Source organism: Rhipicephalus microplus, chromosome 6, assembly GCF_043290135.1.
Source record: "Rhipicephalus microplus isolate Deutch F79 chromosome 6, USDA_Rmic, whole genome shotgun sequence".
NCBI lineage: Eukaryota > Metazoa > Arthropoda > Arachnida > Ixodida > Ixodidae > Rhipicephalus > Rhipicephalus microplus.
Genome location: NC_134705.1, coordinates 39,714,195 through 39,729,148, shown reverse-complemented (window position 1 = coordinate 39,729,148; position 14,954 = coordinate 39,714,195). Strand labels below are relative to the sequence as shown.

Here is a 14,954-nt window from a genome sequence, read left to right as displayed (position 1 = left end):
CTCTCATCAAGGCACTGTCATCAAGGCACTGTCATCAGCGAATCAAGGTTACTATGATACTCTCAGTTAACTCTTATCCCTAACGCTTCCCTATCTGTGGACCTGAAAACCTCTTGTAAATACGTGATTATTAGCATTGAAGAGATTGGGTTTCCCTATACGTTACACCCTTCTTTATTGAGATTCTGTCGCTTTCTTTATGGAGAGCTATGGTGCCTGTGTATCCACTGTAGGTTTCTTCCAGTACGATAATGTAGGTTTCGACGATGCCTTGATTCCGTAGTGCCTGCATTGCTGGGGACGTCTCGACTTAATCAAACGCCTGCTCGTAATTTATAGAAGCTTTGTATGGGGGTTGGTTGTATTCCGCGTATATCTCTATCACCTGATTTATAGTGTTAGTATGGTCTATTGCGCAGTTGCCTGTACAAAATTCTGCTTGTTTCATTGTTTGATTGAACTCTAATGTTGCCTTAATTTTATTAGCTATTCTTTTTGTATATAGTATGTGGAGAATGGAGGGTAAACTGATCGGTCTGTATTTTTCAAGTCATTGACGTCTCCTTTCTCATGGGTTAAAATGATGTTGGCGTTTACTGCGAAGATATCGCACTGTAAAATACAATAAACAAAAGGTATAGTGACCGTTTGGAGAAATGGCCTCTTGTCGCATCATTAAGTGAACCGCAAACGCATTGTTGCGATGACCCGCTCGATTAGAGAAGACATCGTTGATTGTTAATCTCTGTTAAGCGTAGATGGCGAAGTGCGTTTCACAAGTCAAGAATGGCTCCACCTACAACGAAGAAAGAGAGGTATACGCAGCATGTTTTTGTACAGTTATAATTGCATTTGTGCTTTGCTTATTTTGCTGAGCGAATAATTTCTTACTGTTGATGTTTGCGACCGCATGCCTATGGGAATGACTATGTTAGGCTTTGCATGTCAGGCAGCCCTGTCGCATTGATAGCTATGTCAACACTTTTTACATTACTGCACGCATCGAAACTTGCTTGCGATACGGAATATTTTTTTGTAATACTGGTGCCCATCAGCAGTATGAATTACTACGCGTGAGTTTTCGGACAGACTTCCTCCTAACCTTGTTTGTCATTACAGTTGCACTGTGACTTCCCGTAGCATTGAGGTTCACTAGTGATAAACGAATAAACTCCGGTCTTCATCAGAGCATAGTGGACTATAATAAATTTCTTAGAACGCGTGAACTCCGACGAGAACTGCCAGCACATCCAACACGAGTTTACTTACGCTGTAGAGTGCACCATCCATGCCTGGCGGTTGTCTGTTCCGGGCATTCTTATGCGTGTTGCATGAACTTCCCTGCTGGAATCATCACCTTAGCGTTCATTCACGTTTGTGGTATGGCATCGCCACGCAAAATTGCCTACTAGCCTTCCGAAAGGGTGCAATCACAAACGCGAGACGTTTCGCGCGCAGAGTAAGATACTGGGCGAGCGTGACCTTACCGGCACCTGAAGGGAAGCAGAGAAAACGTACACCCGTGAACCAACACCCAGCAGAAAATCGTAAGGTAACACTTGTTGATGATTTCTCGAAAGGCAACGCTCCTCACTGTACACACCCGACCACGGGTGAAAAAGATGCCGCAGCTGAAGAAACGGCTACAAGCTATAGTTCTGGTTTGCTTGCCCCACCGCGGTGGTCTAAGGTGCGCGGCTGCTGACCCGCAGGTCACGGGATCAAATCCCGGCATCGGCGGCTGCATTTCCGATGGAGGCGAAACTGCTGTAGGCCCGTGTGCTCAAATTTGAGTGCACGTTAAAGAACCCCAGCTGGTCGAAATTTCCGGAGCCCTCCACTACGGCGTCTCTCACAATCATATGGTGGTTTTGTGACGTTAAACCCCACATATCAATCTGCTCTGCTTGAATACGACTCGTGTGCTGAAATAACTCCTGAAAACCAATCTGAGCATGATGACTGCACAGAAACCGCGATTTCTGATAGATGATATGTGGGGTTTAACGTCCCAAAACCACCATATGATTATGAGAGACGCCGTAGTGGAGGGCTCTGGAAATTTCGACCACCTGGGGTTCTTTAACGTGCGTCTAAATCTGAGTACACGAGCCTACAACATTTCCGCCTCCATAGGAAATGCAGCCACCACAGTGGGGATTTGAACCCGCGACCTGTGGGTCAGCAGCCGAGTACCTTAGCCACTAGACCACCGCGGCGGGGCAGAAACCGCGATTTCTCACCACGCCTTTGGCATTTGCGTGTTTAACGGACCAAGACAGCAGCAGTTGCAGGAGAACGAGACTTTTAAAGGACTCAATCTTCAAAGTGCTGAACCATCCCCAGAAATTTTACAATTTTGGTGCTTTGAAGGGCACCTTATAGAAAGTGCACGGCCCATCCAGCAGTTTCACCTAAACAAAAAATCAGACTGGGATACGATCCCGTGACCTACGGGTCAGCGATTAAGCGCCGTAACCACCGGAGCATCTTGGCAAGTAATGAAAAAAAAATGATTTTGGTGAAATCACCATGCGCTACATTTTGTCCAGCTTGAAGGGCGCAAATTCAACTGACTGATCTATATTGCTGATAATGACTTTCACACCGTGACAAAATGATTCTGTTCTCTCCTGTTGCCTACTTTTTGCTTCTTTTGGCACGTTTCACTTGCACACGTGGCTCGCGGATACAAAGGTATGAACGGCAATGCAACAAGCCCAGTGTGCACGTAATATTTCTTGAAAATTGTGGCTCGCAAATTGTGGATAACACAATTTGCGAAATATAACACATGTAATGCGCAGGATACTTTTCTGCTAAATGATAATCAAGAGTATTCAGATATGTTTTGTGTCTGTTTGCTGTGTGAAACATTGCTTGCACATAGTTTATTTTATTTCTTTTAAAAATAAATATGACTATGTATAGTATTCTAATTTTACATGATAACTTGTCTATTCGTGTTCTTTCATTGTGTGCATTTCTTGTCACGCGTTATATCGCTAGTTGCAAAAATCGCCCGGTGTACCTTACTAGTTATGTCGATGTAATTGGATGAGCTAAACATTCTCTCGTTCGCACGCGTGTGTGTTTAGATGTTAGCAGTATAGCAGAACGTGCGAAGATTTAATAGAAATATCAGTCGCTGGATTCAGTATGTCTTAGAACACGTGAGAAAGGTCGCACCGTAACATGCTTGAACGTGGCATATCATACAATGGAACTGTGTCTGGCTTTTACCATTAAAACAAACCTCTAATTAGTGAAAGTTATTGCAGTGATCGACTCCGGCGAGATCTGTTCTGGCGGGTACACGTATGACCACCGCTGTAGCATTAATACCGTCGCCCAGCAAACTGACAACACTCGCGGCCGAGATTCCTGCCCAAAATCTTCAAGTGCCAAAGCCTTGACAAACACCGTGACACGTTCTCCCGTGTGTGGATATTATTCAGTATAAAAGCACCCGGGAATAATAATGTGATAGGGGAACCGCTTAGTTTCTGAATAATTGATGGAGGCGTAAATGTTGTAGACCCGTGTGGTCAGATTTGGGTGCAGGTTAAAGAACCCCAGTTGGTCGACATTCGGGAGCCCTCCACTACGGCGTCTCTTATATTCATATGCTGGTATCGGGACGTTAAACCCTACATATCAATTAGTTTCTAAATCATGACGGCGCGAAATGACAAAGAAAAGAGTGGGTAAGTGGCGGGAGGTGGGTTCACGCGGGAAACTTCAAAAAAGCTTCATTTGAACTTCATGGCCCGAATTAAAAAGGAAAGCCTAAAAGAATAACGTGGTGAAGGGATCCTTTGAACATCTGTTTTTTTTGTGTTAAAACAGCTCCAAGTAAGACGAACACACATCGAGCCAGATGTACCAAGATGACACAAATATGTGTACTACCCATCATTCCCATGCCCGCTGATGCGCCGTGCGCTGCAGCTACTGTAGACACTTGCGCCAGAGTTCCCTCTAGTGTATATTTAGGAAACTCTATGCGTTATAGTTGAAGGACAAACAGTGCACATGACTAAATATTGCGTACAAAAGACCATTTCTCGGAGAAGCCGTCATTACTGTATTGGCGTGGGCATTTCTTTTTAGAGAAAAGAAAAATGACTTGATATCCGGCCTTTCTGTGTGGAAACTAATAAAAGTACCAGCGCTCACATATAGCGTAGATGGGCTTTTTCTGTTAACCATTTATAAATATGTTGTTTTTCTGTTCATAAAGGCTGCTTGCCGACAGTACCAGGAAGAACCTTTTTGGTGGAGCAATATCTTCGATTACGGAATACCGCCTGCTGCAGAGTAAGTTCACGAAAACTGACCACGCGTTCCATGATAGGCTACGCATTTCCGTTTACTCGTAAATGAAGGTAAGGGGCATCGGGATTTGAGAAGAGCAGTTCATTCTGCCTTAAAAGAGTACTGACATGAATTTGAATATATTCAGATTGTATCTCTAAATATAAACAGATGCTATGCAATACCAGGCCCCACAATATTCCTAAAAGGTATTGTGGTGCTTGAAGGTCCCCAGAATATAATCGTGATACCAATATGTTAAAAAAGGCACTTTTGATGTCGATAAGTCACGGCGGACACAGAAGCTCATGGCGTACGAGTGTCGAATCCCTTATCTGCTTGTTGTGTAAGTAATAAGAAGTACAAATAAGGAACTGTCGTACAGTTAATCGAACAGTAATGTCTAAGTTATAAGCTTCATGCTGGACGCAAACTTCACAAACTTAGTGGGTGTTGATTCTTCGAGATAAGGCCCATTTGCGGTGCAGGGCTGGCGTGCTAATTCTCAGTAATAAAGAGGTCGAAATTAAAAATAAATAATTTGTACGCGTTTTTTACTCTGGTGTGCGGAGAGAGTTGACACTATATGCAAAAAAAAAGAAAAGAAAAACGTTCCTTTTTGATGTCTGACACTCGTGCTTGTAATTTTTTAAAGAACACGGCTAAGAACTCGAACAATCTGGCGTATTGATTATTTCTGAAATTTCATCGTTTTGAACCATTCGCATGCGCCCTGTTGTGTGTCCTTAAGTTTCGTTCATAGTTTTGTCCACTTACCGCTCACGGACCTGATGTCTGCTCATGTTTTCCACATCCGTAAAAATCATCCTATTCGGAGAATCGAGCTTAGGTATTAACGGATGTTTGTCGAAAAATGTGACAGAGACCGACATTTGTTTTAAATTGAAACAGGTGCTATGGCTGTTTGTTACAATATCATATATTTATAGCAAGTCAGTCTATAGTTCACAAATCATGTTCGAGAGCATTTACCTGTGTTGTAGCGATTGATGTGGTCCACACACTTGAGAGTGGATAACGAGCAGTGTTTGCACAATGAATACTGGTGTGCGTGCGTGCCTGTGTTTTATGTGCGGGCGTCACTCCAGTCAGCCAGAATTTCGTCAAACTTTACATGAACCAGCCATAACACAGCATAAAATTGGGGCCTTGAAATGCGAGAAATGCAGTGTAACGCTAACTTTGTCTGTGGTGATGTGTACTGTACGGTTGTCACAATTTCGGCGTTCGAATAAAGATACAAGCCTAAATAGATCTCTCGCAGTTATCTTTATTTATTGTTTCTGACTGTAAACTAAACGACCTTCGTTACTGCTTTTTTCAGGGTCAACCTTGCCTTGTTGGGTTACCCAGAATTTAACCAAAGCTTTCATTGCGTCGAATAATGATGGGAACGTGACTGCTCCTTCACTCATGTTTGCAGCGCAACCCTGGCCTGTTGCAAGATTGTGTTGAATGGAATATCTTCAACGATTCAATGATTACATGTGTACAACTGAAGCAAATCTTGTCTTGTTTTCAAGAATCACAGTGCGAGAATACTCGTACTTACCATGGAAGTAACGTCGATTAGTGTTATGAAAAGTAGAGTGGCTGGACCTTGCGGGAACCACGTTTCGTGAAGCGTCATAACGTACCTCATGCTTTATATAAATTTTAAATTGAATATTCGTAATAATTCGTAATTTCAAGCGAACCAACATTTGAGCGAGTTGGCTGAGATACATATATGCTCAAACAATAGCTGTACCATGTACTCTACTCATAATTTACTCGTGTTTTAAATAAACAAACGCAGTGACAAGGAGACAGAATATTCAATGATGAAAATTATGTACACAACGAGAACGTCTTTATCATATTGTAGGTGAGGTATAGAATAGGAAAAAATGTATGATTCAATAAATTCTCAATAGCTCGTAAAAATCATCACAACTCTAGAAAGGCATACATATTCGGCTGCGATGAATAGGTTACGTAATTTAGAATCCGCAGTATAAAATAACCACCACTTGTCATTGGAAAACATGGAAGTTGATTGTGACGATGAACCTCTCAAGATAAATATTTGACAATGGACGATGGACTTTGACAATGAAGCTGAATGAAAGACTGTAAAAATTTGAAATACGAACACCAAGAACCGAGACCAAAACTTTCGAGATGGTGATAGTTGTTAGCATTACCTCAGTTGCAAGCAATAGTCGCCTAGCGTGTTTTTCACAACAAAAGCACCTAACTATCTCTCTTAATCAACCAACTACTTTTGACCCTACACATCCCAAGACTCCCCTTATGTGGATCTCGTAGTTTATTTCGAAAACGCCTCTTGATTTGTTATTGAATTGTTTCAAGAGGCGATGCACTGATTTGATTTATTTGATTTGATTGATAAGTGGAGTTTTACGCCCAAAAACCACAATATGATTGATAGACGCCGTAGGGAGGGCTGCGAAAATTTTGACCACCTGGGGTTTTTCAACATGCGCCCAAATCTGAGCACATAGGCCTACAGCATTTTCGCCTCCATCGAAAATGCAGCCGCAGCAGCCGGGATCCGATCCTGCAAACTGCGGGTCAGCAGCCGAGAGAGGCGATGCACCGCTTGCGCCGCAGATACAGAGGCAAAACGATGGATAGCGTGCACGGCAACACGACTGACGAAAAAAAAAATGAATTGGTGTTACTTAGAAAGCCTCAATGCACCAATGCAGGATAAATGAGCAGCAATGCTCATGCGTATACGTTTGTTGCTAACCACTTGGAACGTCCCATGCAAGCACTTTGCTGGTTGTTTTCTAAGTCTTACAGACTTTAGCGAAATGTTCCACACCTTTAATGGCAGTACTTGAGCAGTACTTTTGTTTAGGTGGCTAGTTGTATCACTGTCAAAGTTTTCAGCAAGTGGCAGCGCAAAGACAGAAGGGTGAAGATACAAGGTAGACCCATCTGTAACTGAGCACTCACACCTATACGTAGCTGCACTTTTTGCTGATAATATGGGAATGGCTACTATTAATAATAATGGTGCTTCAACCTTTTGTATTGGCGGGGGAAGTTTACTGCGCTTACCCTTTATGTATTTAGACCTTCGCACTCATGTGCTGCTCTGCGAGTAGAAACCCGCACTCTTTACAATTTAAGCGCGTGCGATTAGAGAGGGTATTCGGAGGGGTGGAGCAGTGCCTCCTCTTATTTTTTTTTCAGGGGCACAGCTTCTTAGGCCATGGGTCGTATTAACAGTAGTAGTACTTGGTTCGATTAATATGTGGGGTTTAACTTCCCTAAACCACCATATGATTAGTAGTAGTAGTACTACTAGTAGTAGTAGTAGGAGTAGTATTAGCAGCAGCAGTAGTATTAGTAGTAGTAGTAGTAGTAGTAGTAGGAATAGTAGTAGCAGCAGAAGTAGTAGTATTAGTAGTAGTAGTACTAGTAGTAGGAAAAGTAGTAGTAGTATGTTGCCACTCTTGTTTATGGGTTGCTCAATAGATTCAGTTGTGTGTATATGTCCTTCGGAATAATATAATTATGTCCCTATTGACAATCCTTGGTTGGTGTATGCTGGTATCGTTGGTGGATATGGTGGCAATAATACTGGATATGTTGAAAACGATAGTGGATATGGTGGAAGCTGTAGTGGCCATAAGGTCTGACGACGGCGATTCAAAAAAAAAAAATGGTGGCATATGGTGGTGGTGGAAAATCACAGCTGATGGTGGCAATTTAAACGTTTTTGGTGGAAGGCTTGGTGAGCGAGGTGGTAGACGGTTGCATAATGGAAACTTGGTGAATGATGGTGGCATGATGAAAAAGCGGATGGCAGTATGTGAAATCACTTAGTATTCATAGCGTTTCACTCTGGAATGCGCAGATAAATATGTTTACGGTCGAAAGAAACCAATGCCGTTCATTACGCTTTTTAGCACGTTTTTTTTTCTGTGGTGTCACCAATGCTTCAATTTTCGTGGAGCGTAAATTATGGCCGTGGATGTTTAAATTTCGTGCACGTATACATCAGTTGTACATGAGCGATGTGGTGCTTTATTGTGATGTTTAAAAGACTAGAGGTGTCGCTGTGAACAGCGACAGTAAATGTGTTACGTCGCCACGCAGTTGTCAAAAAATAAATGAGCTCCAGTTCGCAATTACCCCTTTCAATGGTAGACAAGAATACAGCGGTTACTTGATGCCGCAGTGCTAGAAGCGCAACTCAGGCAATTCTTGCAGACCCAATTACTTGAGCCGTACTTTTAAGTTAACATAGTGCGTGTGACACTAATTTGCATAAACTTTTACCTTATACATACGTCGAGACGAGTCCCAGCGAGTTTGACTTTCTTCCTGCTTTTTACCACCAAGATTTCCACCAAAGGACAGGCCTAGCGACCGAGCACGTACAAGTGTTATCGGCGCTTCCGGGCTTCAGAATACTCAATTTAGACGAGTAAGAACCACAATACAGCACAGACGTGGCATCATTTACCCTAAATGAAGTATATTTACAGTATATAGCCATGGCCACGTCTGTGTAGAGCACGCGGACAGCCAGATTTGTCTCTGCGGGGTAAAACCTCGAGGCAGTTTCGGGCTCTGAAGTGGTGTATCAGAAGCATGTGTGGCTTAGTTGTCAGGCTGAAAACCTCAAAGCCAGATACTGCCCCAGTTTTGCCACGCACAGCAAAAAGCGGCTGCTTGCGTGCTCTACACAGACGTGGCCGCGGCTGTACCGTGTCCGCGCAAGAAGCGACAAACATCGATGCGACGCGGTGCCAACGCTTCCTGAAAACATACGCCCCCCGTCCCCGACAGCCGCCGGTCACACTTGCTGGCACTTCTCTGCCTTTTCTGCGAGAACCCAGGCTTGCCCACTCGTATGCTTACTGAAACAATATGATAGTGCAATGTTTCCTGCGCACTGCATTCGTTTTGGCAAAGCCGTTATGTAGCTGTTGCTAACGGTAGAGCTGCAGCAATGCGCTGGCACGACTGCGCTGTACGTTGAGCGAAAAACGTCGCTTTACTCTATCACTTGTGTGGGCGTATCTAACAAATGAGCTTGGGGGCGCCATAAAGCCTAAGCAGATGTCGCCATTCAGTAGGAGTGAGAAACGGATAATAAATTTTACGGTAACCGCCGGTAAACTGTACCTACTCCTGAGTCCACTTGGTTTTTTTTTTTCGTGCGTTTGTGAATTCTAAAAAAAAACATAGCGCTGTTGCTATTATCGCAATGAAAACTGTTCTAGGCGGAAGCTGTTTGGGTTTAATAAATGCGCCACTTTTAGTTGCAAGTGCAGATCCCGGCTATCTGGAGTAAGCAAGAAATAACCGCAGGTGGTGAAAATTTCCGGAACCCACTTCTACAGCTTCTCTCAATATCATATGGTAGTTTCGGGACGTAAAACCCCACATATCAATTTATAATGGAGTGAGAAAGAAAGAAAACTGAAGTTGAGTGGTCAGTTCGTAAGTTCGCTGGTGACTTAACAGCGAAGTTTCTACAAGTCGCATGGCACAGTCAGTCACGCTCGTCTTTACAAAGCTTATGTAACGGCGAGTATAACACGAATGTGTTACAAATATGCAGTCGAACCAGTATTTTTTACGAAGCACAGCTTGGTCAGCCTTAATATCTGTTTTGGCAGCACGAGACAAAAAGTTTTCCTGGTACCTTTCAAAGCTCAATTCGGAGCTTCTGGAGGGTGACATTTTTAAAGAGAAGGTACTAGACCATCTCAGAAAAATTTACGAAAACATCGAAAGAAAATTCGGCGCTCAGTGGGAATACTTTAGAAGTGATATTAGAATGATGGCAATTGAAATAGATGGTGCAATTAGGCGAGAGAAGAGAAAGGAACGAAAACTGCCTGAACATTTCCTGCATTGCTAGAGGTACAAGGAAAATCACCAGGAGTATGCACGGAAGATATTCGCAAGGCTAGGCATAAGTTGGAAGTTTTTGACATTGAGCGTTACAGAGGGGCTATATTTCGAGCTCGTGCTGAAAAGTTATGGGTTGGCGAAACACCAACAAAACTGTCACAGTGTGAAAAGAAGAGATATGCCCGCAAAAATACTATAGCGGAAATACATCATAAACAAGTCTTTTACACGGATAGTAAGGAATTAGAAAACGTTTTTTCTAACTACTATCGAGATCTGTTTAAGTGATCCGAGGTAGACATAGGAATTGGATTGGATAAACTTTTATTTGGTCCTCCAAAACACAGATCACTGTGTTGCGGGCAGCTCCCACGTGGGGACTGAGATGCCAAGCTCCTCAGCCGCCTCGCGGGCTTGGTGGACAGCCCAGAGCTGATCTGCCAAGGACGAGCTGCGGATTGCCGCCTCCCATCTGGCTGAGGTGATGTGCGATAAATGAGCGAATTTGGTGCACTGCCAGAGCATGTATTCTAATGAAGCTATTTCCCCACAATGTGGACAAAGATTACTTGGGTATAGGTCAGGGTACATGATGTGTAACATTTTCAAAGTAGGGTACATCCGCGTTTGCAAAAGCCTTAATGTAAGTGCTTGGGGCCGGGTTAGATTTTGGTGAGGTGGAGGGAAAATCCTTCTAGACAGGTAGAAATGTTTAGTGAGCTCGTTATATGTTGTAAGAATTTCCCGGTTATCCCCTTCACCGGTAGAACGCATCCCCGGGGAGGCGCGGTTGGAGAGTTCTCGCGCCGCCTCGTGTTCTGCTTCGTTGAGATTGGGAGGGGAATCGTTGATTTGTCCAAGGTGAGCTGGGAACCAACTCAGAAGATGATGTGTTATGTTCTTGCCTTGCAGTATTTTCAGCATTTGTTCACAGACCGTCCCCTTGGCGAACGCCCGTAGTGCTGCCATGGAATCACTGTAGACCACTTCAATGTTATCCATCTTGAGTGCTAAGGCGATGGCCACTTGTTCCGCAATGATTGAGTCTTTCGTCCTGACCGTCGCTGAGTTGACGACATGGCCAGCCCCATCGACTACCACTGCCACAAACGCTTTCCCATTGGCGTCGGAAGCCGCGTCAACAAATACGACCCCTCGTTCCTCGTTTGAGACTTGACGAAGTATAGTCCTGGCCCTCGCTACTCTTCTTCCGACGTTGTGTTCTGGATGCATGTTTCTCGGTATAGGAGATACCGTGATAGTCTCCCTGATGTTGTCAGGGATATCATTGTGATTGCGTCTGATTGCTATTGGGTGTTGGCCCAGCTCCTGCAGGATCATTCTCCCCGACCTTGTAGTAGATAACCTTGCAAACTGTGCTCTCTCTTGGGCTTCTGCTATTTCTTCGAGCGTGTTGTGTATGCCAAGCTCAAGCAGACGCTCGGTGCTGGTATGTATGAGTAGGCCCAGGACCTTCTTGATAACTTTCCTGAGGAGCACATTCAGTGTCTCGGACTCTGCTCTTGACCAGTTGTGCATTGCTGCCTCGTATGTGAAGTGACGTAGAACAAACGCATGCATCAACCTGATGAGGTTGTCTTCCTTGATCCCATTTCTTTTGTTGGCCACTCTGTGTATGAGGTGCACCGCACTGTCTGTTTTCCGAGTTAACTTGGCTATAGATTTGCTGTTGGCGCCGGTAGACTCTATCAGCATTCCCAGGACTTTGATGGAGTCGACCCTCTGGATGGCATCCCCTTGATTTGTATGGAGGTGGATGTCTATCTGGTTTAACGGCTTCCATCCCCTGGGCTTTGGTCCCCGGCGTGCAGTCCGATAAAGCAAAAGTTCTGACTTACTCGAGGAGCACTTGAGCCCGGAAGGGCGAAGGTAGTCTTCTACGGTGTCAATCGCCTCTTGCAGAGCGCTCTCAATCTGCCCCTCGCTTCCACCTGTGCACCAGATGGTAATGTCATCTGCGTAGATGCTGTGCCTCAATCCTTCAATGCTCGATAATTTCTTTGACAGTCCAATCATGGCAATGTTGAACAGCATTGGTGAAATCACTGCCCCTTGTGGCGTGCCCCTTGCTTCTAGTTCGATTGCTGCGGTCTCGATATCTGCAATCTTCATCACGGCTTTCCGATCTGTAAGAAAGGACCATACGTAGTCATAGAAGGCTTTCCCTAGACCAAGCTTGGAAATTGCTTCGAGTATGAATGAGTGGTGGATGTTGTCAAACGCTTTTTCTAGATCTAGGCACAGAATGGCTCTCACGTCTCTGGTTTCATTGTCAATGACCTGGTGTTTGATAAGCTTCAATGCATCTTGTGTGGATAGCCCTGCCCTGAATCCAACCATATTGTGTGTATATATGTTGTTATCTTCCAAGTACTTGTTTATCCTGTGCAGTATGGCATGTTCTGCGACCTTGCTTATACATGATGTCAAGGATATTGGCCTCATGTTGTCCAAGTTAGGGGGCTTTCCTGGCTTAGGAATAAGGATCGTGCTGGCCAGCTTCCACTGCTCTGGCACCCTGCCTTCTTTCCATGCTGAATTGATCATATCCCTCAGGGTTTCAATTGAATCGTCATCAAGGTTACGCAGGGCCTTGTTTGATATACCGTCCGGGCCAGGGGCCGACCTGCGGTTGAGATCATGCAAGGCTCTTCTGATCTCCTCGATGTTAAAGTCGCCCTCAAGACCTGGATTTGGCGTGCCCTGGTACTGTCTACTTGGTGGTGCCAATCCTCTTTTGATTGGGAGGTACTTATGCACGAGCTGCTGGACAACTTGCTGTTCTGTAGTGCGCCCCATCTCTTTCTGCAAAATTCGAGCGATAACATGCTTTTGATTTGTTTTGGTGGTGTTTTCGTTGAGGAGATGCTTTAACATATTCCATGTTTTGCCATTGCGCATCTGACCATCGACGGAGTTGCAGATTTCGTCCCAATGCTGCCTCGATAGTGCGCGACAATGTTCCTCGACTGATCTGTTTACCTCAGCTATCTTCTTTCTCAGTCTTCGGTTCAGGCGCTGACCCTTCCAACGGTTCAGTAGTGCTTGCTTTGCCTCAAGAAGATGAGCAAGCCGGCTATCCATTCTTTCAACCGGAAGATCTGTGGTAATGGTGGAGGAGACGGATTTGATGTCATCGTTAATATGTTTGACCCACTGCTCCAAGCCTTGTCTGTGGCCATCTTGTTCCCTTTCCATCCTTATCTTCCTGAACTTATCCCAGTCTGTGAAGTGGAATTCTCTCTGCTTTTTACGCTCCACGGAGAAGGTAGTGGCAAGAATGCAGTGGTCACTCCCTAGGTCTACAGCAAGGTTCATCCACTGGGCCTTCTTGATGTTCCTTACAAATGTAAGGTCCGGGGTGGAATCCCTGCAGCAAGATGTACCAAGCCTTGTTGGTAGGCTGGGGTCTGTGATTAGGGTGAGATCAAGTTCACTGGCACTTTGCCAAAGTCGATTTGCTTTCCCAGTGTTGTACTTGTAACCCCATGTATGATGAGGGGCGTTGAAATCACCTGCTATGACGAGTGGACATTCCCTAGCGATATTAACAGCTTTCTTTAGAACCGTCTTTAACCCTTGCTCTTGTTCCTTTGGACTGCTGTATATGTTAAGAATGAAAATGCTCTGACGGTTGCTGGTACCCGGCACGATCTCTACCAAGACGTTTTCCAATCGGCCTGCTTCTATCTTGAGGTCATGGGTTACGTGCGTTAGTTTGTTGCATACGAAGGTGCAGACTCCCCTCCCTTCAGTATCCCCTATTACAGGCCGGAATCCAGGCAACGTTGCTTGCGGTGAAAGGGTCTCTTGTAATAATATAATATGAGGCTTTTCTTGGCTGCTCCTGATATACTGCTGCAGGGTTGCCTTCTTTTTAAGGTAACCTCTACAGTTCCATTGCCAGATACGAAATGCTTCACGTAGCGCTGCCATCATGGTTATTACATGGGCGGCCAGAGCCTGATGCTGCACCTGTCGACAGGTTTGGTACCACTAGTATTGGTGGCCGAAGGGGTGAGTTTGGTGCATGAGGAGGCCTTGCTGTATTGTGCAGATATGCTTCGACCTTTGTAATGCGCAAAGTCATATGCTCTTCCAGTGCCGCCACGCTTGATTGTAGCCTACCCATCTGCTCGCTAAGATTGGCTACTACTTTGCTGAGCGTGTCAAACACCTCTTTCATATCTGACATGGTCGTTTGGTTGGCTTCCACGTGTTCTGCCATGACTGCCCTCTTTTTCGCGGTTCTCGAGTCCCCCACGTTTTCAGCCACAGGGACATCAACTGGCTGAGGCATTGGCTGTGAAGATTGCGCGCTGGTTAGCTTAGTGAGAAGAATTTTTATTTCCTTTAACTCAGCTGATAGCCTCTCATTCGATTTTGTAAGTCTCGCGTTTTCTTGCTCTAGCTGTGCAATTCTATCATGCTCTGGCAGCTTACCTGTCATCACCTCTGCCCCGCCGTTGCGCACTCGCTCAGCCCAGCTGCCTTTCGAAGTAACTGCAGGCGTCCTCCCCGGGTGTGAAGCCGTGATCTCGAACTGAACGCCAGTTAGCTGGCCATTCGGGTGCCGCCCAGGCTGATCCCGACCCTGATGGTGACCTTGAGAACTCAAGCGCCCCCGTGATTGGGAGCGGGCCTTGGGTCTAGAACCTTCTCTGGAACGCGACCTCCCCCTGGAGTGGGGCCGCCTTTCCTGTTCTTGT

The 14,954-nt window shown here is 45.0% G+C and overlaps 1 protein-coding gene across 1 annotated transcript in view; it reads left to right on the top strand.

Moving 5' to 3' along the window:
• Positions 1 to 5,830, top strand: part of LOC142764755 (uncharacterized) — an 81,112-nt gene extending 75,282 nt beyond the window's left edge. Inside the window, exons 9-10 of the mRNA XM_075865278.1 lie at positions 4,244 to 4,320; positions 5,663 to 5,830. Coding sequence (XP_075721393.1) covers positions 4,244 to 4,320; positions 5,663 to 5,723 — 138 coding nt within the window. The 3' untranslated portion in view covers positions 5,724 to 5,830. The remainder of the gene's footprint in view (positions 1 to 4,243; positions 4,321 to 5,662) is intronic.
• The last annotated feature ends 9,124 nt before the right edge of the window (positions 5,831 to 14,954 follow it).